We start from the raw sequence: 14,666 nt of genomic DNA on the forward strand, positions 1-14,666 counted from the left end.
AATACAAGATAAGTAGTTACAAGATGTAAGAAAGCAACTGTAATTTTTTTTAAAGATATCTTGGTACAGTATTACAGAAAATATGTGAATTTTCTTTTCACAACCCACAAACTTACATTAAGAAGTTTCAACCTTAAAGTCATCTGAATGAAGTTCTTAAAATAAAGGGGGAAAAAACCCACTCCAAAATCATATGTTGTATATTAAAACTGTCTGTCCTAGTTGGGAATGGTGGCACATGTCTGCAACCACTATGCTTGGCATTAACTATACTTGGCACTAACACTCAGGAGGAGAAGGCAGGAGGTTTAGAAGTTCCAAAGTCATCCTCAGCTATATAGTGAGTTCTGGGCCAACCTAGACTACTTGAAATAGTCTCAACAACAATAAAATCTGCCTGGGTTTGTCATGAATTCTAGGTGAGAACTTCTAAAACCATTTCCTAAGTGATAGAACTGGCTTTATTAGGTTAAGAAGATGGCCAAAGCATGGCCCCTAGTCAATCATTTCCTCTCCATTCTTCTCTGACCGACTTATGGGCAACAGGGATCTGAAGTGAGGTCAGTCTCCTGAAGGACAGAAGCTGACATGCCAGACCCAAGTAACAAGTACCCAACTGGTAATAACACCAGTTAGATGACAGAACAGAACACCTTATTTCTCCCCTGGTGAATTACAAAATACCAGTCATTAAAATTAAACGACTTGGGGTCAGTGAGATGGCGCAGGTAAAGGTTCCGGCTACTCAAATCTGGTAACATGAGTACAATAACAATACCCAGAGCCCATATAAAGATGAAAGCAGAGACCTGGCTCCACAGAGTTGTTCACCGAACCCCACACATCATGCCACATGCATCATGCACACAGCACACAATAATAGTAAATCGATTAATTTTTAAATCAAATGACTTGTTGACTAGGAATGTAGCTCAACTGGTAGAGTCAGGGTGGGTTTGTTTGCTTTTAAGACAGGGTTTCTTTATGTAGCTCTGGCTGTCCTGAAACTCGCCTTGTAGACCAAGCTGGCCTCCGACTCACAGAGATCCACCTGCCTCTGCCTCCTCCTGAGTTCTGTGCACAAAGGCCTGTGTCACCACACCCAGCTAGAGTGCTTTTCTACTATGCCCTGGATTCTCAGCAGCACATACACTGGTGGCATATGCTATCGATCCTAACATTCAGGATGTAGAGGCAGGAGGATCTCAGATACATATCCAGTTTGAGGACAGCCATGGCTACACGAGACCCTGTTTCAGAAAGAAACAGAAAAATCACTGGCCTGCCCATGTGATATCCCAGATTCCATAATAAATAAACTTTGACCATGACTAACTTCCAGAAACTATCTTATTTGAGCCATACCCCATGCTAGGCAAAGAGACATGGATACAGTTCCTACCCTCAAGATATTCTGTATGTTTCCACAGGAAAGAAAAACATTCTGTTCTAATATTTACAATACAATACATACTATGACAGAAACATTATGTGGGTGGTATGGGAGCACACAGCTGTGCATTAAATCCAGATGCCCCAAAACAACTAACAAAAGGAAGAGAGGATTCCTGGCAGAAGAGGCAGCATATGCAAAGCATCCTGAGGTGAAAAGGTTCATCAAGACAGGCAGGGGGCCTTGAAGTCTGGGAGGGATGAGGAGCCAAGATGAAAAAGGTGAGACAGGAGAATGACCCAGGACTAGAGCAGAAAAGTTCATTTTATGGTGCTCATGTTTCATACCGAGAACAGTGAGGAACAGAGCATTAAACTGGGCTATGGCACGGTGAGATCCATATTTCAGCAGGAAAACTCGGTATGTAAAAGGAATTTTTAAAAATGACTTTACCAAAAGCAAATTAGCAAAGAGATGGGGGAAGGTAATTAGGACAAGAAATGAAAGGGCCTGGTGTGGGAAACTGGAATTGAAAGATGGAGAAAAGGCACAACTTCCAAAGGTGGTCAGTAAGGAGACAGAACCTGTGAGGTCATCCCCAGCTGCATGGGGAACACTGTGGAAGGTAGACTTAAGGTGTTCTAGCTTCCTGTCTTAGATGACAAGGGATATATATGCTGACGTCAGTGACCCTGATGAAGAACAGCGAAGGAAAACCAGGGTAGAGGGAGATGATAAAGTCAGAGTAGACCCACTGGCTCTGCGGAAGCTGTAAGACACCTAAGTGGCGCCAACCAGGGGAAATGTCAGACTAAGTGCAAAGGCTCAGGTGTTGTAGGCTAGCCCCAGTCCTCTCTACTCATCGCACATCCTCACAGCCTTTCAATTGCCTTACATTTTGTGGGAATATGCTCCCAACAGAAGAAGGGGAAAACGTGGTAGAGCTGCCATGAATCACCCAAAAGAGTCCAAACTTACCAGATCAGCAAAGGGATTCACCAGGACTTTCACAATAGCCTGAGGTTTTCTATAAAAGATGGGATTTGTCTTGGATTTAGGCATGGAATTTGCCTCAGTTTTGATAAAGTAACCCGGCAGAAGTAATGAGGGGAAATTGTTTATCCTAACTCACAGTTAAAGGTGTAACCCATCATGACAGGGACGGCAAGGCTGCAGGCTTGAAGCAGCCCATCACATTCCATCCCAGGCTGGAAAAGCAGAAAGGGGTGAATGAATGTGATGGGATCAGCTCCCTCAACTTCCTGCTGCTGTGACTTCTCTGCAACCATGGGCCTGGAACTGTGTGTGAGCCAAAAAGAAAATCTCCCTCAAATTGCTTTTGTTACAATGGCACAAAAAGAAACAACACAGAATTGGTATGCCCTAAGAAAGCTGACAGCTCCATGAAGTACAAATATGGGGTGACTGTGCGTGTGTGTGTGTGTGTGTGTGTGTGCGTGTGTGCGTGTGCGCGCATAAAAACGTCCCTATTCTACATTAAATAAGTAAATGCAGCAACGATAGTTGAGAAACGATTTTCTGATTACCTCTGTGCTAAGCATTAAGGACATGGAGTTTGTAATCTAGGAGGAGGAAATAAATAAACTGTTTGTAACCAAGGAAGAGAAAATAAATAAATTGATGGAGGAGGAAATAAGTAAATAGTTTGTAATCTAGGAGGAGGAAATAAGCAAATCGTTTTTCCTCCTCAGGATGAAGCAGGGAGGAAGAGAAGAGAAGGGGGGAGAACTAATCTGACGATGGGGTTCAGAGGTGGGACCTTGGGAGGTGATTGAATCCAGGTGGCTTTATAAGAAGTACAAGAGGGGGCCGGAGAGATGGCTCAGCAGTTAAGAGCACTAGCTATTCTTTCAGAGGACCTGGGTTCAATTCCCAGCACCCTCGTGGTAGCTCACAACTGTGTGTAACTCAAGTTCCAGGGGATCTGACAGTCATATAAAAGCACATAAAATAAGCAAATTATAAAAATATATTTAAAAAGAAGTACAAGAGACCAGAAGAAACATATCTACATACACAACCCTAGTCTTTCACTATATACTGTCCTGTACCTCCTTAGAATTCTGCCAATAGGAGGCTATTATTAAGCTGGACATGGTGGCACATATAATCACAGCACTCAGGAGGCAGAGGCAGGCAGATCTGAGTTGGAAGCCAGTCTGGTCTACAGAGTGAGTTCCAGAACAGCCACAGCCCAGGCTACACAGAGAAGCCCTGTCATTATGAGATGTATAACTGTGACTTGCATGTTTAGAACCACAAGGCAAAATAAATTCCTTTTCTTTATAACTCCAATCTGTGATATGGTGTTATTGGCAAAAGAAAATGATCCAGCGTGTGTGGCATTGCTTTTACAGAGATTCCAGTTGTGTGGCATCAGTTCTCAATGATGAGGCATCAATCAGTTCAGTTCCCATGGACCACTTTCTCCAGCAAACACTGAATGCAGGATATGAACCACAAAGCATTCACAGGATGGTAAATGCAACCAATATCATTTTCTTCAGATTATTTTTAGGATATAAATAATTATATTGTTCTTCCAGAATAAGTTAATAGCACTAGAGTGACTGAAATTCATCGCAGTTATAAAATTAATATGCATTTAACAATTTTTGCTGTGCAAAGAAATGAACCTAGGACCTCATATATGCTAATTACAATCTCTAGCACTAACCTATATCATTATCCCTAAGTAAATTTTTTTAATGCCTGTCACTCTTACTCTCATTTAAAAGAATCATTAAAGCCAGATAGAACAAACCATGCCTATAATCCCAGCACTTGAGACTGATGCAGGAGGATTGCCACAAATTGGAAGCTGGCTAGGGCTACTCTCTCAAACTCTATCTCCCCTCTCCAAAAACAAACAACCCTCAAAATATAAATAAATAAACAGCCATTAAGCTTTAATGGTATTTTAAGTATAAATAAGCCAAGTACTAGCATGGCAAAAGCTGACAAAGTATGATTTGGGCATAAACCTTTCTTTTATAAAACAAACAAACAAATAAACATCCAGGCTGGAGAAATGGCTCAGAGGTTAAGAGCACTGGCTGCTCTTCCAGTGGTCCCAAGTTCAATTCCCAGGACCCACATGGTGGCTCCTAACCATCTGTAATGAAATCTGGTGCCTTCTTCTGGCCTTCAGGGAAACATGCAGGCAGAACACTGCATATATAATAAATAATCTTGAAGAAAAAGACAAAAAATAAAATAAAATAAACATCTAAGCTAATATCTTTGAGATCTTATATTTGTTTTCCAAGGATACAACTGCATTATTACACAGTAGGATAGATCAGGTTTTCATGCCATGTCTCTGAAGTACTTACGGATTATTAATTGAGTGTTTGTGATTTTTCCATCCAATTTTTGCAAAGTGTTCAACTTTTGTTCCTGCAGAGAAAGCAAACATCAATCAATGTGCTATTTTCTTCAGCTCATTATCAAATGTCACAATAGAACTCAGTGTTTTGCTAAGTATTTCCATAGCTTCTCATGCACTGATATCAGGGTTAGAGACAGCAATCACTCATATGATTTGCTATTATTAAATCTGAGCATTTCATGAATTGAATCAAGAGACATATGAGATATAAAAACAGTTCAAACTGTCTATTCTATTTAGTATAATCAGGGTTCAGTTTCAAAACTAGAAAATACCGTCTGGAGCCATAGTGCTTAGCTGGAGAGTACTGCCAGCAATGACCGAGTGCCTGCCAGATATCCCCAAGGCCCAGAGTGAGCGGGTGTGCGAGTCACATCCTCTATGGCCTGATAAACCCCAACAACTTCCATTTATGATATAGCAGAAGAGTCTTTAGAAAAGTTGCAGCCAGTGAATTATACATGCATTCCAGATCTTTTTGTTTGTTTGTTTTGTTTTGTGTTCTGAGACAGGGGCTCACTGTTTAGTCTTTGGCTGGCCTGGAACTCAATATGATGAGTATGATAGCCCCAAGCTTACAGAGATCTGCTTGCCTCTGCCTCCAGAGTGCTAAGATTAAAAACATGTTTCACCGTGTCTGGCTCCCAGTTCTATTTTTAACCCCAAACAACATGGACAAAGGACAGGACACAATAGAATAGGTTCTTTTCTGAGGTTCTATTTAGCTACAGATGAGATGAACCATAACAGTGTGGTGCATCAGAGGTTTGTGGCCACAGTACAGGACTTACATTGTTTTCAAGGAGTGGTGCCAAACACCTGTAATCCCAACACACAGAAAATAGAAGCAAAGAGGATAAAGAGTTAAGGCCAGCCTCCTCTACACTGAACCTTGTCTCAAAATATAAAATTAAACAGGACCAGATGCTGTGGTACATGCCTTTAATCTCAGTACCCAGGAAGTAGAAGCAGGGTCTGTGAGTTTGAAGCCAGCCCCAGTCTACACTTTAAATTCCTGGTCAGCCAAGGCTAATGAGAATAAAATAAAATAAAGGCCATGGATAGAAACTATAGGGAGACAGACTTGAAGAGTTATTGTTGTTTTTTCTGATTTGGTTTGGGGTTTTTTCGTTGGTTGTTTTTTGTTTTATTTTGTTTTCAAAACAAGGCTTTGTGGCTTTCCACAGAATCCAATTTCACATATAAAAGATCATCTACTAGAAAAGAATCCTGCCAATCACTTACCACATTACTTCTTAAGCCTGACCCCAATCAAAGGCTGATGACCACTAAGTCAGAACTGCCAATTAAGTTTTTTGGCTGTTTCCAGGCATAGAAGAACACACATGAAACCCCAGCACTTTGGAGGTGGAGGCAGAAAGATCAAGAGTTCAAGGCCAGCCTTAACTACATGAGTCCCCCACCCAAAATGTTCCCCTTAAAAAAATAATTTTAGCTGTCCAAAGAATATGCTTAGTATAAGAAGATTCCAATCCTCTAGGACCAAATTTTAAAACCAAAAAAAAAAAAAAAAAAAAAATCTGCTGATTCTATCAAGTCAGAGTCTAAGAAGCAGTGGTTCATGCCTGTAACCTCAGAACTCCAGAGGGAGATGGAGTCTAGAGGACTGTGCAAATTCCAGGCTGGCCTGCATGGTGAGCTCCAGGCCAGCCCAGGCTACTAGATCCTGCCAACAAACAAAATTAAATTCAACTATTTCAAATTTTAGACTAGAAAACTATTAAGCTATATCCCAAGTAATATAAAGTTTAAGAAAACATGTAAGTTTAAAAATACACCAGTACCAGGATATCCAAGGTCAATGGAAGCTACTGCATCTGTCTCTAAAGCCTCCCAAAATAATACGAACAAGGGAAAGCATGAGTGGACAGTACCGTATAATCAGCAAAACCAGAAAAATGGTGATGCCCAAACCTCAAAATCTCTGTAAGCTAGGAAAAAAGAAAAACAAACACACAAAAAAGGCCAAATCCCAACCATAGACCTTTGGGGTAACAACAGCAGCCTGAAGAAAAACAGAGCAGAGGAGAGAGGGGAGGCACTCATGGCAGCCCACAGTCATTCAAAAGCCACCATGGAAAAAGAACAGTGCCCTCCCCAAGTGTGAACACTCGGGCAAAACAGCCCCTATGATAGGAATAAAGGACTCTTTTTAAATTTTTGTTTATTTGTGTGTGCATGTATAGGTACTATGTGTGGGATGTATGGGTCCTAGGACTTGAACTCGTAGGTCCTGATGCTGCACATCAAGTGCTCTTACCTGCGCCATCTTCTCAGGCAATTAAAAGAAAACTTTAAATTGTAAATGTGTAAATTTTTTTTGTTTGTTTTTTGTTTTTTGAGACAAGGTTTCTCTGTGTATCTTTGGTTGTCCTTAAACTCACTCTGTAGACCAGGCTGGCCTCAAACTCAGAGATCGGCCTGCCTCTGCCTCCCGAATGCTATGATTATCGGTGTTCACCACCACCTACCAAATTTTTTAAAGAAAAGTAAACAACAAAATGAGGAGTTTTGGAGCCAGAAATGGTATTTGTGGGATAAATTAGTGAAATTAATAGTATACTCTGCAGATTGGTTAACAGTATCATGTTAAGATTAAATTTTTTTTTTTAAGTGGGAAAAGATTAGGGTCTTCCTATGTTGTCCAGGCTGGCTTTGAGGCCTGGGCTCAAGCAAGTCCCCTACAATAGCTCAAACATAGACAATGATATACTTTACTTGATATTAATTTCTTGATTTTTGATTATTATAACTTAGCTGTGAAAGTCTGTAAGTTACTCTATTTTTAGACAGGATCTTACTATGTAGCCCTAGCTAGTCTAGAACTCACTAAGCAGATCAGGCTGGCCTTGAACTCACAGATATCCTCCTGCTTGGGCTGGAATTAAAGGTGTGTACCATTACTCTTAGCCTGCTCTCAAATATTTAAGTTACATAATAATATGGATAAAAGATACTAAAAAATAAGGATAGCAAAATATAAATGATCTAGAAACAAAGTATTAGGCAATTTTTGAACTGTTTTATGCAGTTATGAAATTATTTCAAGAAAAATGTGAAAACTTCCAGGTAGTGGTGGTGCACACCTTTAATTCCAGCACTCAGTAGGCACAGACAGGTAGAGCTCCGAGTTCAAGGCCAGCCTGGTCTACAGAGAGAGTTCCAGGACGGCCAGGCAGCCAGGAAACCCTGTCTTTAAAAAAAAAAAAAAAAAAAAAAAAAAAAAAAAAAGAAGGAAGGAAGTAAAAACCATAAAGGGCAACAACTCTTCCTAAGTCTAAAAATGAATCATTCTATCTTTCAAAACTGATCATCGTTCAACTGACAGCCATGGGTAATTCCAACTTTTAAATTATTGGGCCAGAGAGATGACCCTGTGGGTATAAGAGCTTGCCACACAAGCCTCAGACCCTGAGTTTGGTGCACAGAACCTAGTTAAAATCCAGATGTAGAAGTTCATACCTATAATGACAACGAACTTATAAGAGATGGAGATAGAGGCAGGGCCTGGCACATGAGTAGCCACACACACTCACATATACACACAAAGAATAATAAATAAAACTGTAATCTGGTCACATTTGTTAAATAGAAAGCGAGGAAACTTAAGGTCTGTGGGATATTCAAACAATTTGATGCAAAATTCCTTATAACTTTATATGGGGGATAAATTAAAACAAAACAAAACAAAACAGCCAAGTTGATTACTTAACCCAGTGCTCTACTGAGGAATCTTCTCCACACGGTACTATTATATTAACCACATAGAAACACCCTCCATACATTGGCAGACAAAGCCAGATCATCCATGGAAGAGAAATTGCTAGATTCCCATTTCATGTCCACCAGCAACACCTAACACTTCCATTTCCTCTACTCTGCCCATCTGTGTTACCAAGCTTAACGTAACTGGAGACAGGGTATTATCAAGGGAGCTTTCATGTTTTTCTTTTATTATTAGTTAAGACAAGAGTGTTTTCATATTTAAAAAAACAAAACTGAAAGCCAGGCTTGGTGGACTCGATCCCTAGTGCTGTGCAGTAGGAAGAGCAGAGCCTGTGTGAGGAAGGTGCTGCAATCACCCGCCAGCACCCATAAATTCAAACACATGAACACTGAAAATGACCATCCTTGCTACACAGTGAGTTAATGGATACACCAGGATCCCTCTTCACTTCCCAATGAGATGTCAAGCCCTCATCTGTAACATTATCAAAGGACCCCAAAGATATTTCTAATATCCCCCCCCTCCTAAATTCTAATGTTGAAACCTGGCCTCAATGACTGGGAGATGGGGCTTTTGGAGGGAGGAAGTGAACTGAATGCTGACACCCCTACCAAAATTCATATGTTGAAATCTAGCCCCCAAGTGCTGGGATTAGGAAGGGCCTTTATGAACAGGATTAGTGTTCTCAAAAAAGACCCCTGGTGGAACTGGAGTGTAGCTCAATTGGTAGAGTGCTTACCTAACATTCATGAAGCCCCAAGTTCAATGCCCAGCACCCGTATAATGGGTGACAACACCTGTAACTCCAGTTCCATGGAATCTGATGTCTTCTTCTAACCTCCAAGGGCACCAGGCATGCATATGATGCACAGACTACTACACACATAAAACACCCATATGCATTAAAAATAAATAAATGTTTTAAAAGTTATTTTATTTATCTTATATATTCCAGTATCTTCTGCATGTCCTTGACAAAAACTTGCTATTTCTTATTGCATGGATGTGACTAGTAATAAGCCTGGAAGGTGGTGCTGTTGTTGTTACTTTGAGGCAGGATCTCACTATGTATTCTTGGCTGGCCAGGAACTCAACAAGCAGATCCAACTGCCTCTTTGCAGAAATTAAAGGTGTGTGCCTCCATGCCCAGCCTCTAGAGCAGTGGTTCTCAACCTTCCTAATACTGCAACCCTTTAATACAGTTCCTTGTGCTGTGGTGACCCCAACCATAAAATTATTTCATTGCTTCTTAATAACTGTAATTTTGCTACTTCTATGAATCATAAAAAGCATCCTGCCATGCAGGATGCTCTTAGGGACCCCTGGGAAAGGGTGGTATGACACACCCACACAAACATGATACACAGGTTGTGAACCACTGCTCTAAAGGATGTTTTTGTTTTTGTTAACATACCATATTTTTCCATATGCTCTTTTCCAGCCCACCCAAACATCTGTGGAGCAAGTGGGTGTGCAGACAATCCATACTTATTGATTAAGACATCAACATGCTTGTCAGTTGGATTGGTCCGATCTGGAAACTTAAAGAGAAAAAATAAAGTTTAATGAGCAGCTGACATAAAAGTGTTTCTTGAAACTTACACTATTGCTAAGACATTTGCTTATCCTGAGAACACAGTAAACAACAACAAAAAAAATGAATAAAACCATCAAGAAAACACGAGAGGCTGGGTATGGTGACACATCCCAACACTTGGGAGGTAGAGTAGAAGGGTTTAAAATTATTCTTAGTTACATAGCAAGTCACAAGACTCTGATTTTTTCTTTCTCCCAGGTTTTGTTTTTGTTTTGAGAAATGGTCTCTCTACATAGCCCTCGCTGTCCTAGACCTTACTCTGTAGACCAGGCTGACCTCGAACTCACAGAGATCTGCCTGTCTCTGTTTCCCGAGTGCTGGAATCACTATGCTTGGTTTATTAATTCTTTTAAGAACTTGTTTATAGGGCCAGGGAGATAGGTCAGCAGATGGAGGCTCTTCTCACGCAGTCTGATGACCTGAGTTGATCCCCAGCATCTACATGATTCAATAAGAGACCCTGCAAGTAGTCTTCTGACTTCCTCTTTCAAGCCATTTGCCATGTGAAGACACTCAAGGACACACACACAAAACAAATACTTGTGAATTTAAGTTTTTCTCTTTAGGTTTTAAAAATATTTTTATTTTGTTTGTATGCGTGTTTTGGCTGCATGTATGTTTTGTGTACCATGTGTGTTCCTGGTGCCTCAGGATTCTGTGAATCAAATGCAGGTCATCTGGAAGAGCAGGCAGAGCTCCTAACTGCTGGGCCATCTCTCGACCCAGTGAATTAAAAAAAAAAAAAAAATGTTTATCAAACATTCATTATCCACTAGTCAGCAGTAACTATTTCAAGATGCAGGAAATAAAGGCATGAATGTGTCAGCTTAAGATTTTGCGCATCAGGCATTTAGATTGGGGGAGAAAAGGGACAAATTGTGAGACTCAATTATCATGAAAATAATAATGCAAAAAAAAAAAAAAAAAAAAAAAAAAACCAGAAAAACTGAGTGGGAAACTGGAACAACAGTCCAGAGCTTAGGTGGGGACTGGGAAGGGCTGGAGGAAGGCCACCATGGGCAGGCTGGAGCTTAGCTGGGACTGTGGAGGTCCAGGAGGTCCAAGGGAACCCATACCTCTGGCCTCTGCACACCCAAGTACAAGTAACATGGAATCTCTCTCTCTCACACATACATACACACACTTGTGCAAATAAATCTTAAAATATATGTATCTTTAAAACATCAAATCATGTTCTCTGTTGCTTACTACAGACTATTTATGATGGTAAGATGGACAGTTTTCTCATAAAGTTAAAACAATGATAAATGAGACTCACTTTTACTCCAAGGGATCCCTTCTCCATCTTCTCAAACCCAAGAGCCAACACACAATCTGCCATACCTTAAAGGAAATGTAATTATTTTGAAATTTAAAATTTCTAGGAACCCAACACAATACTATTGAATACTTCAATCTAAATATTAATCTACTCTGGGTGTGGTGGCACATGCCTTTAATCAAACGGCATTTGGGAGACAGAGGCAGGTGGATCTCTGTGAGTTTCAGGCAAGCCAGGACTACACAGACAGACCCTGTCTCAAAAAAAAAAAAAAAAAAAAAAAAAAAAAAAAAGCAAAACAAACAACAACAACAAAAACCAAATTATATATAAATAAATAAACAAATGTATGTTAACTTACCTGAAATAAAAAGGTATACCATAGCCCTATAAAATTATTTATTTGTCCATGTGTATACACTTATGTCTATGTTATGGTACACATGCAGGTGAACATACTTGTGTGTGCACATGGAGGCCAGAGGTGATACTAAGAGTCCCCCCCAGCTACTGTCCACCTTACTACCTAAGACAGGTCTCTCACTGGACCTGCAACCCACTGCTCTGCCCACGCTATTTGGATAGCAAGCTCCGGGGACGCTGCTGTCTGTACTTGCCCAGCACTGGGATTGCTGGTATATGCCACCATGCCTGCCACCCCTACCCACCCCCTCTTTTTTTTTTTTTTTTTTTTTTTTTTTTTGACAGAGTATCACTATGTATCTCTTGGTTAGCCTTGAAGTTACAGATCTGCCTACCTCTTCCTCCTGAATGCTGGGATTAAAGGCATATGCCACTCCTCCTCAAGACTCTACATTGGGTGCTAGGGACCTGAACTCAGATCCTTACAATTGCATAGCAAGCATTTTACCAATCCATCTCCCAGCCCCGTCAGATTTAATAACTTAAAAATTAGTGACAGCTGGGCGGTGGTGACACATGCCTTTAATCCCAGCACTCAGAGGCAGAGACAGGTGGATCTCTGTGAGTTTGAGGCCAGCCTGGTCTACAGAGTGAGTTCCAGGACAGGCTCCAAAGCTACAGAGAAATCCTGTCTCAAAAAAACAAACAAAAAAACTATAGTGACAATCATTTTTCACATTTATTGAGTTAATCTGTGTGTGTGTGTGTGTGTGTGTGTGTGTACACGCGTGTGCTCCAGCAGCACATGTAGAGGTCATAGGAAAACCTGGGAGAGCTGGTTCTCCTTCCACTATGTGCATTCCAGGGGTCTAACTCAGGCTGTCAGGCTTGGTGGTACACACTTTACCTACTGAAAAATCAAGAAGGTGCTTAATTCCTTCCCTAAGTCTCATTATATTAACAAAATTTCCCATTAGTGTGAAATGTTTCAGTAAAAAACAAATATTAAAAAGCCATTTACAGCAGCTGGAGATGGCTCAGGGGTTAGGAACACTGACTGCTCTTCCAGAGTATCCAGGTTCAATTCCCAGCACCCGCATTGTGGATCACAACCATCTCCAACTCCAGTTCCAAGAAATGCAACACCCTCTTCTGGCTTTCATAGGTACCAGTCATGCACCTGGTACACAGACATACATGTAGGCAAAACATCCATACACATAAAATAAACAAAAAATGTAAGTTATTATGATTTTTAAATATTTTAAATTTAATTATGATTTTAATTAAAATTTGAAGGGGATTCCAACTAAAATCTCACAAGACTGTTTAAGGAGGAAAAGGACATCTAAAAATTATGTTGAAAACTACCAAAACTTTTCTCTTAAAAAAGAACTACTAGGGGGTGCAGCTCAGGGGTGGTGCAGTTTACCAGCAGGCATGGAGTCCTGAATTCAACCACCAGCATGAAGAGAGGGAGGGAGGGAGGGAAGGCAAGGAAGGATTAAGCGGGCATTGACTTCATCAAACAGTAAGATTCCTGGAAGTTCCTGGAAGAGATTGAAGGGCTCCGGCTTACACACTAAGATTACAAGCTCCAAAATTCAGAGCTCTAGGCAGTGGAACAATTATCAAATTAGTAGACTAGAAGAGGGCCCAATAAAAGGTTGAGTATTGTTAGAAATAGAAACTATGATATATGATTATATAGTTTATATAGGTCTAAAATATATTTATATATAGACATATGCATGAGCACATGAAAATATTTGGCCACCAAAACACACACACACACACACCAAAAAAAAAAAAAAAACCTGTGCATAAATGCTTATGGCAACATTCTTCTTTTTTTTTTTTTTTTTTTAATTTATTTATCATGTATATAGTATTGTCTGCATGTCAACCTCCAGGCCAGAAGAGGTCACCAGATCTCATCACAGGTGTTTGTAAGCCACCATATGGATGCTGGGGATTGAACTCAGGACCTCTGGAAAAACAGCCAGTGCTCTTAACCAAAGAGCCATCACTCCAGCCCCAGGCAACATTATTCTTAACAGAAAGAAAGAAAGAAAGAAAGAAAGAAAGAAAGAAAGAAAGAAAGAAAGAAAGCCATCAAAGATGAACACCTGGATAAGATATACATTGGCCATGAAGTGGAATGTTATTTGGCCCTAAATGGAAATAAAATACTGACATGTGCTATAATAATGATTTTTTTTTTTTTTTGAGACAGGGTTTTTCTGTGGTTTTGGAGGCTGTCCTGGAAGTAGCTCTTGTAGATGGGCTGCCTCTGCCTCTCAAGTGCTGGGATTAAAGGCATGTGCCACCACCACCCAGCAAGAATGAACTTTTAAACAATAAAATGTATCATAGATGCCACGGACAGGAACAGGTAAGTTCACGGAGACAGAGAGCAGGTAGCAGGAGACAGAGAGTAGTGAGGGCCATGGTGTGGAAGGAGTGACCGCTGCTGGTTTTCTAGAGCTTGTGATCGTACTGTAGGAAACAAGGTTTTCATTACAGGTGACGAATTGTTCTAAAATACACGATGCTGATGGCTGCCCTCATCAGAATAAACTTCATGATACGGGAATTTTATTTCAATAAAGCTTTTGGGAGACACTGAGGATATTGCTTAGAGGTACAGTGTTTGCCTGGTGTCCTCAAGGCCCTTAGTTTCACTGTCAATACCACAAAAACAAATAATAAATAATAAAAGGTTCTTTTTTAAAGAAAAAAAGCAATACATTTTATATGTTAATATGTTATGAAGCTATCTTTCTCTGATGGCAACACAGAGAAGTAATTAAAAGGGGACATCAACCCCACATTTATTTAAGAACATAAGACAAAACCAGCAAGATGGCT

General features: G+C 40.3%; 1 protein-coding gene across 1 annotated transcript in view; it reads right to left on the reverse strand.

The window, feature by feature from the left end:
• Positions 1-14,666, reverse strand: part of Scp2 (sterol carrier protein 2) — a 71,783-nt gene that overhangs the window by 41,395 nt on the left and 15,722 nt on the right. Inside the window, exons 5-7 of the mRNA XM_051188405.1 lie at positions 11,430-11,494; positions 9,968-10,094; positions 4,750-4,813 (exon numbers count right to left, since the gene is read on the reverse strand). Coding sequence (XP_051044362.1) covers positions 4,750-4,813; positions 9,968-10,094; positions 11,430-11,494 — 256 coding nt within the window. The remainder of the gene's footprint in view (positions 1-4,749; positions 4,814-9,967; positions 10,095-11,429; positions 11,495-14,666) is intronic.

Source organism: Phodopus roborovskii, unplaced genomic scaffold, assembly GCF_943737965.1.
Source record: "Phodopus roborovskii unplaced genomic scaffold, PHOROB, whole genome shotgun sequence".
NCBI lineage: Eukaryota > Metazoa > Chordata > Mammalia > Rodentia > Cricetidae > Phodopus > Phodopus roborovskii.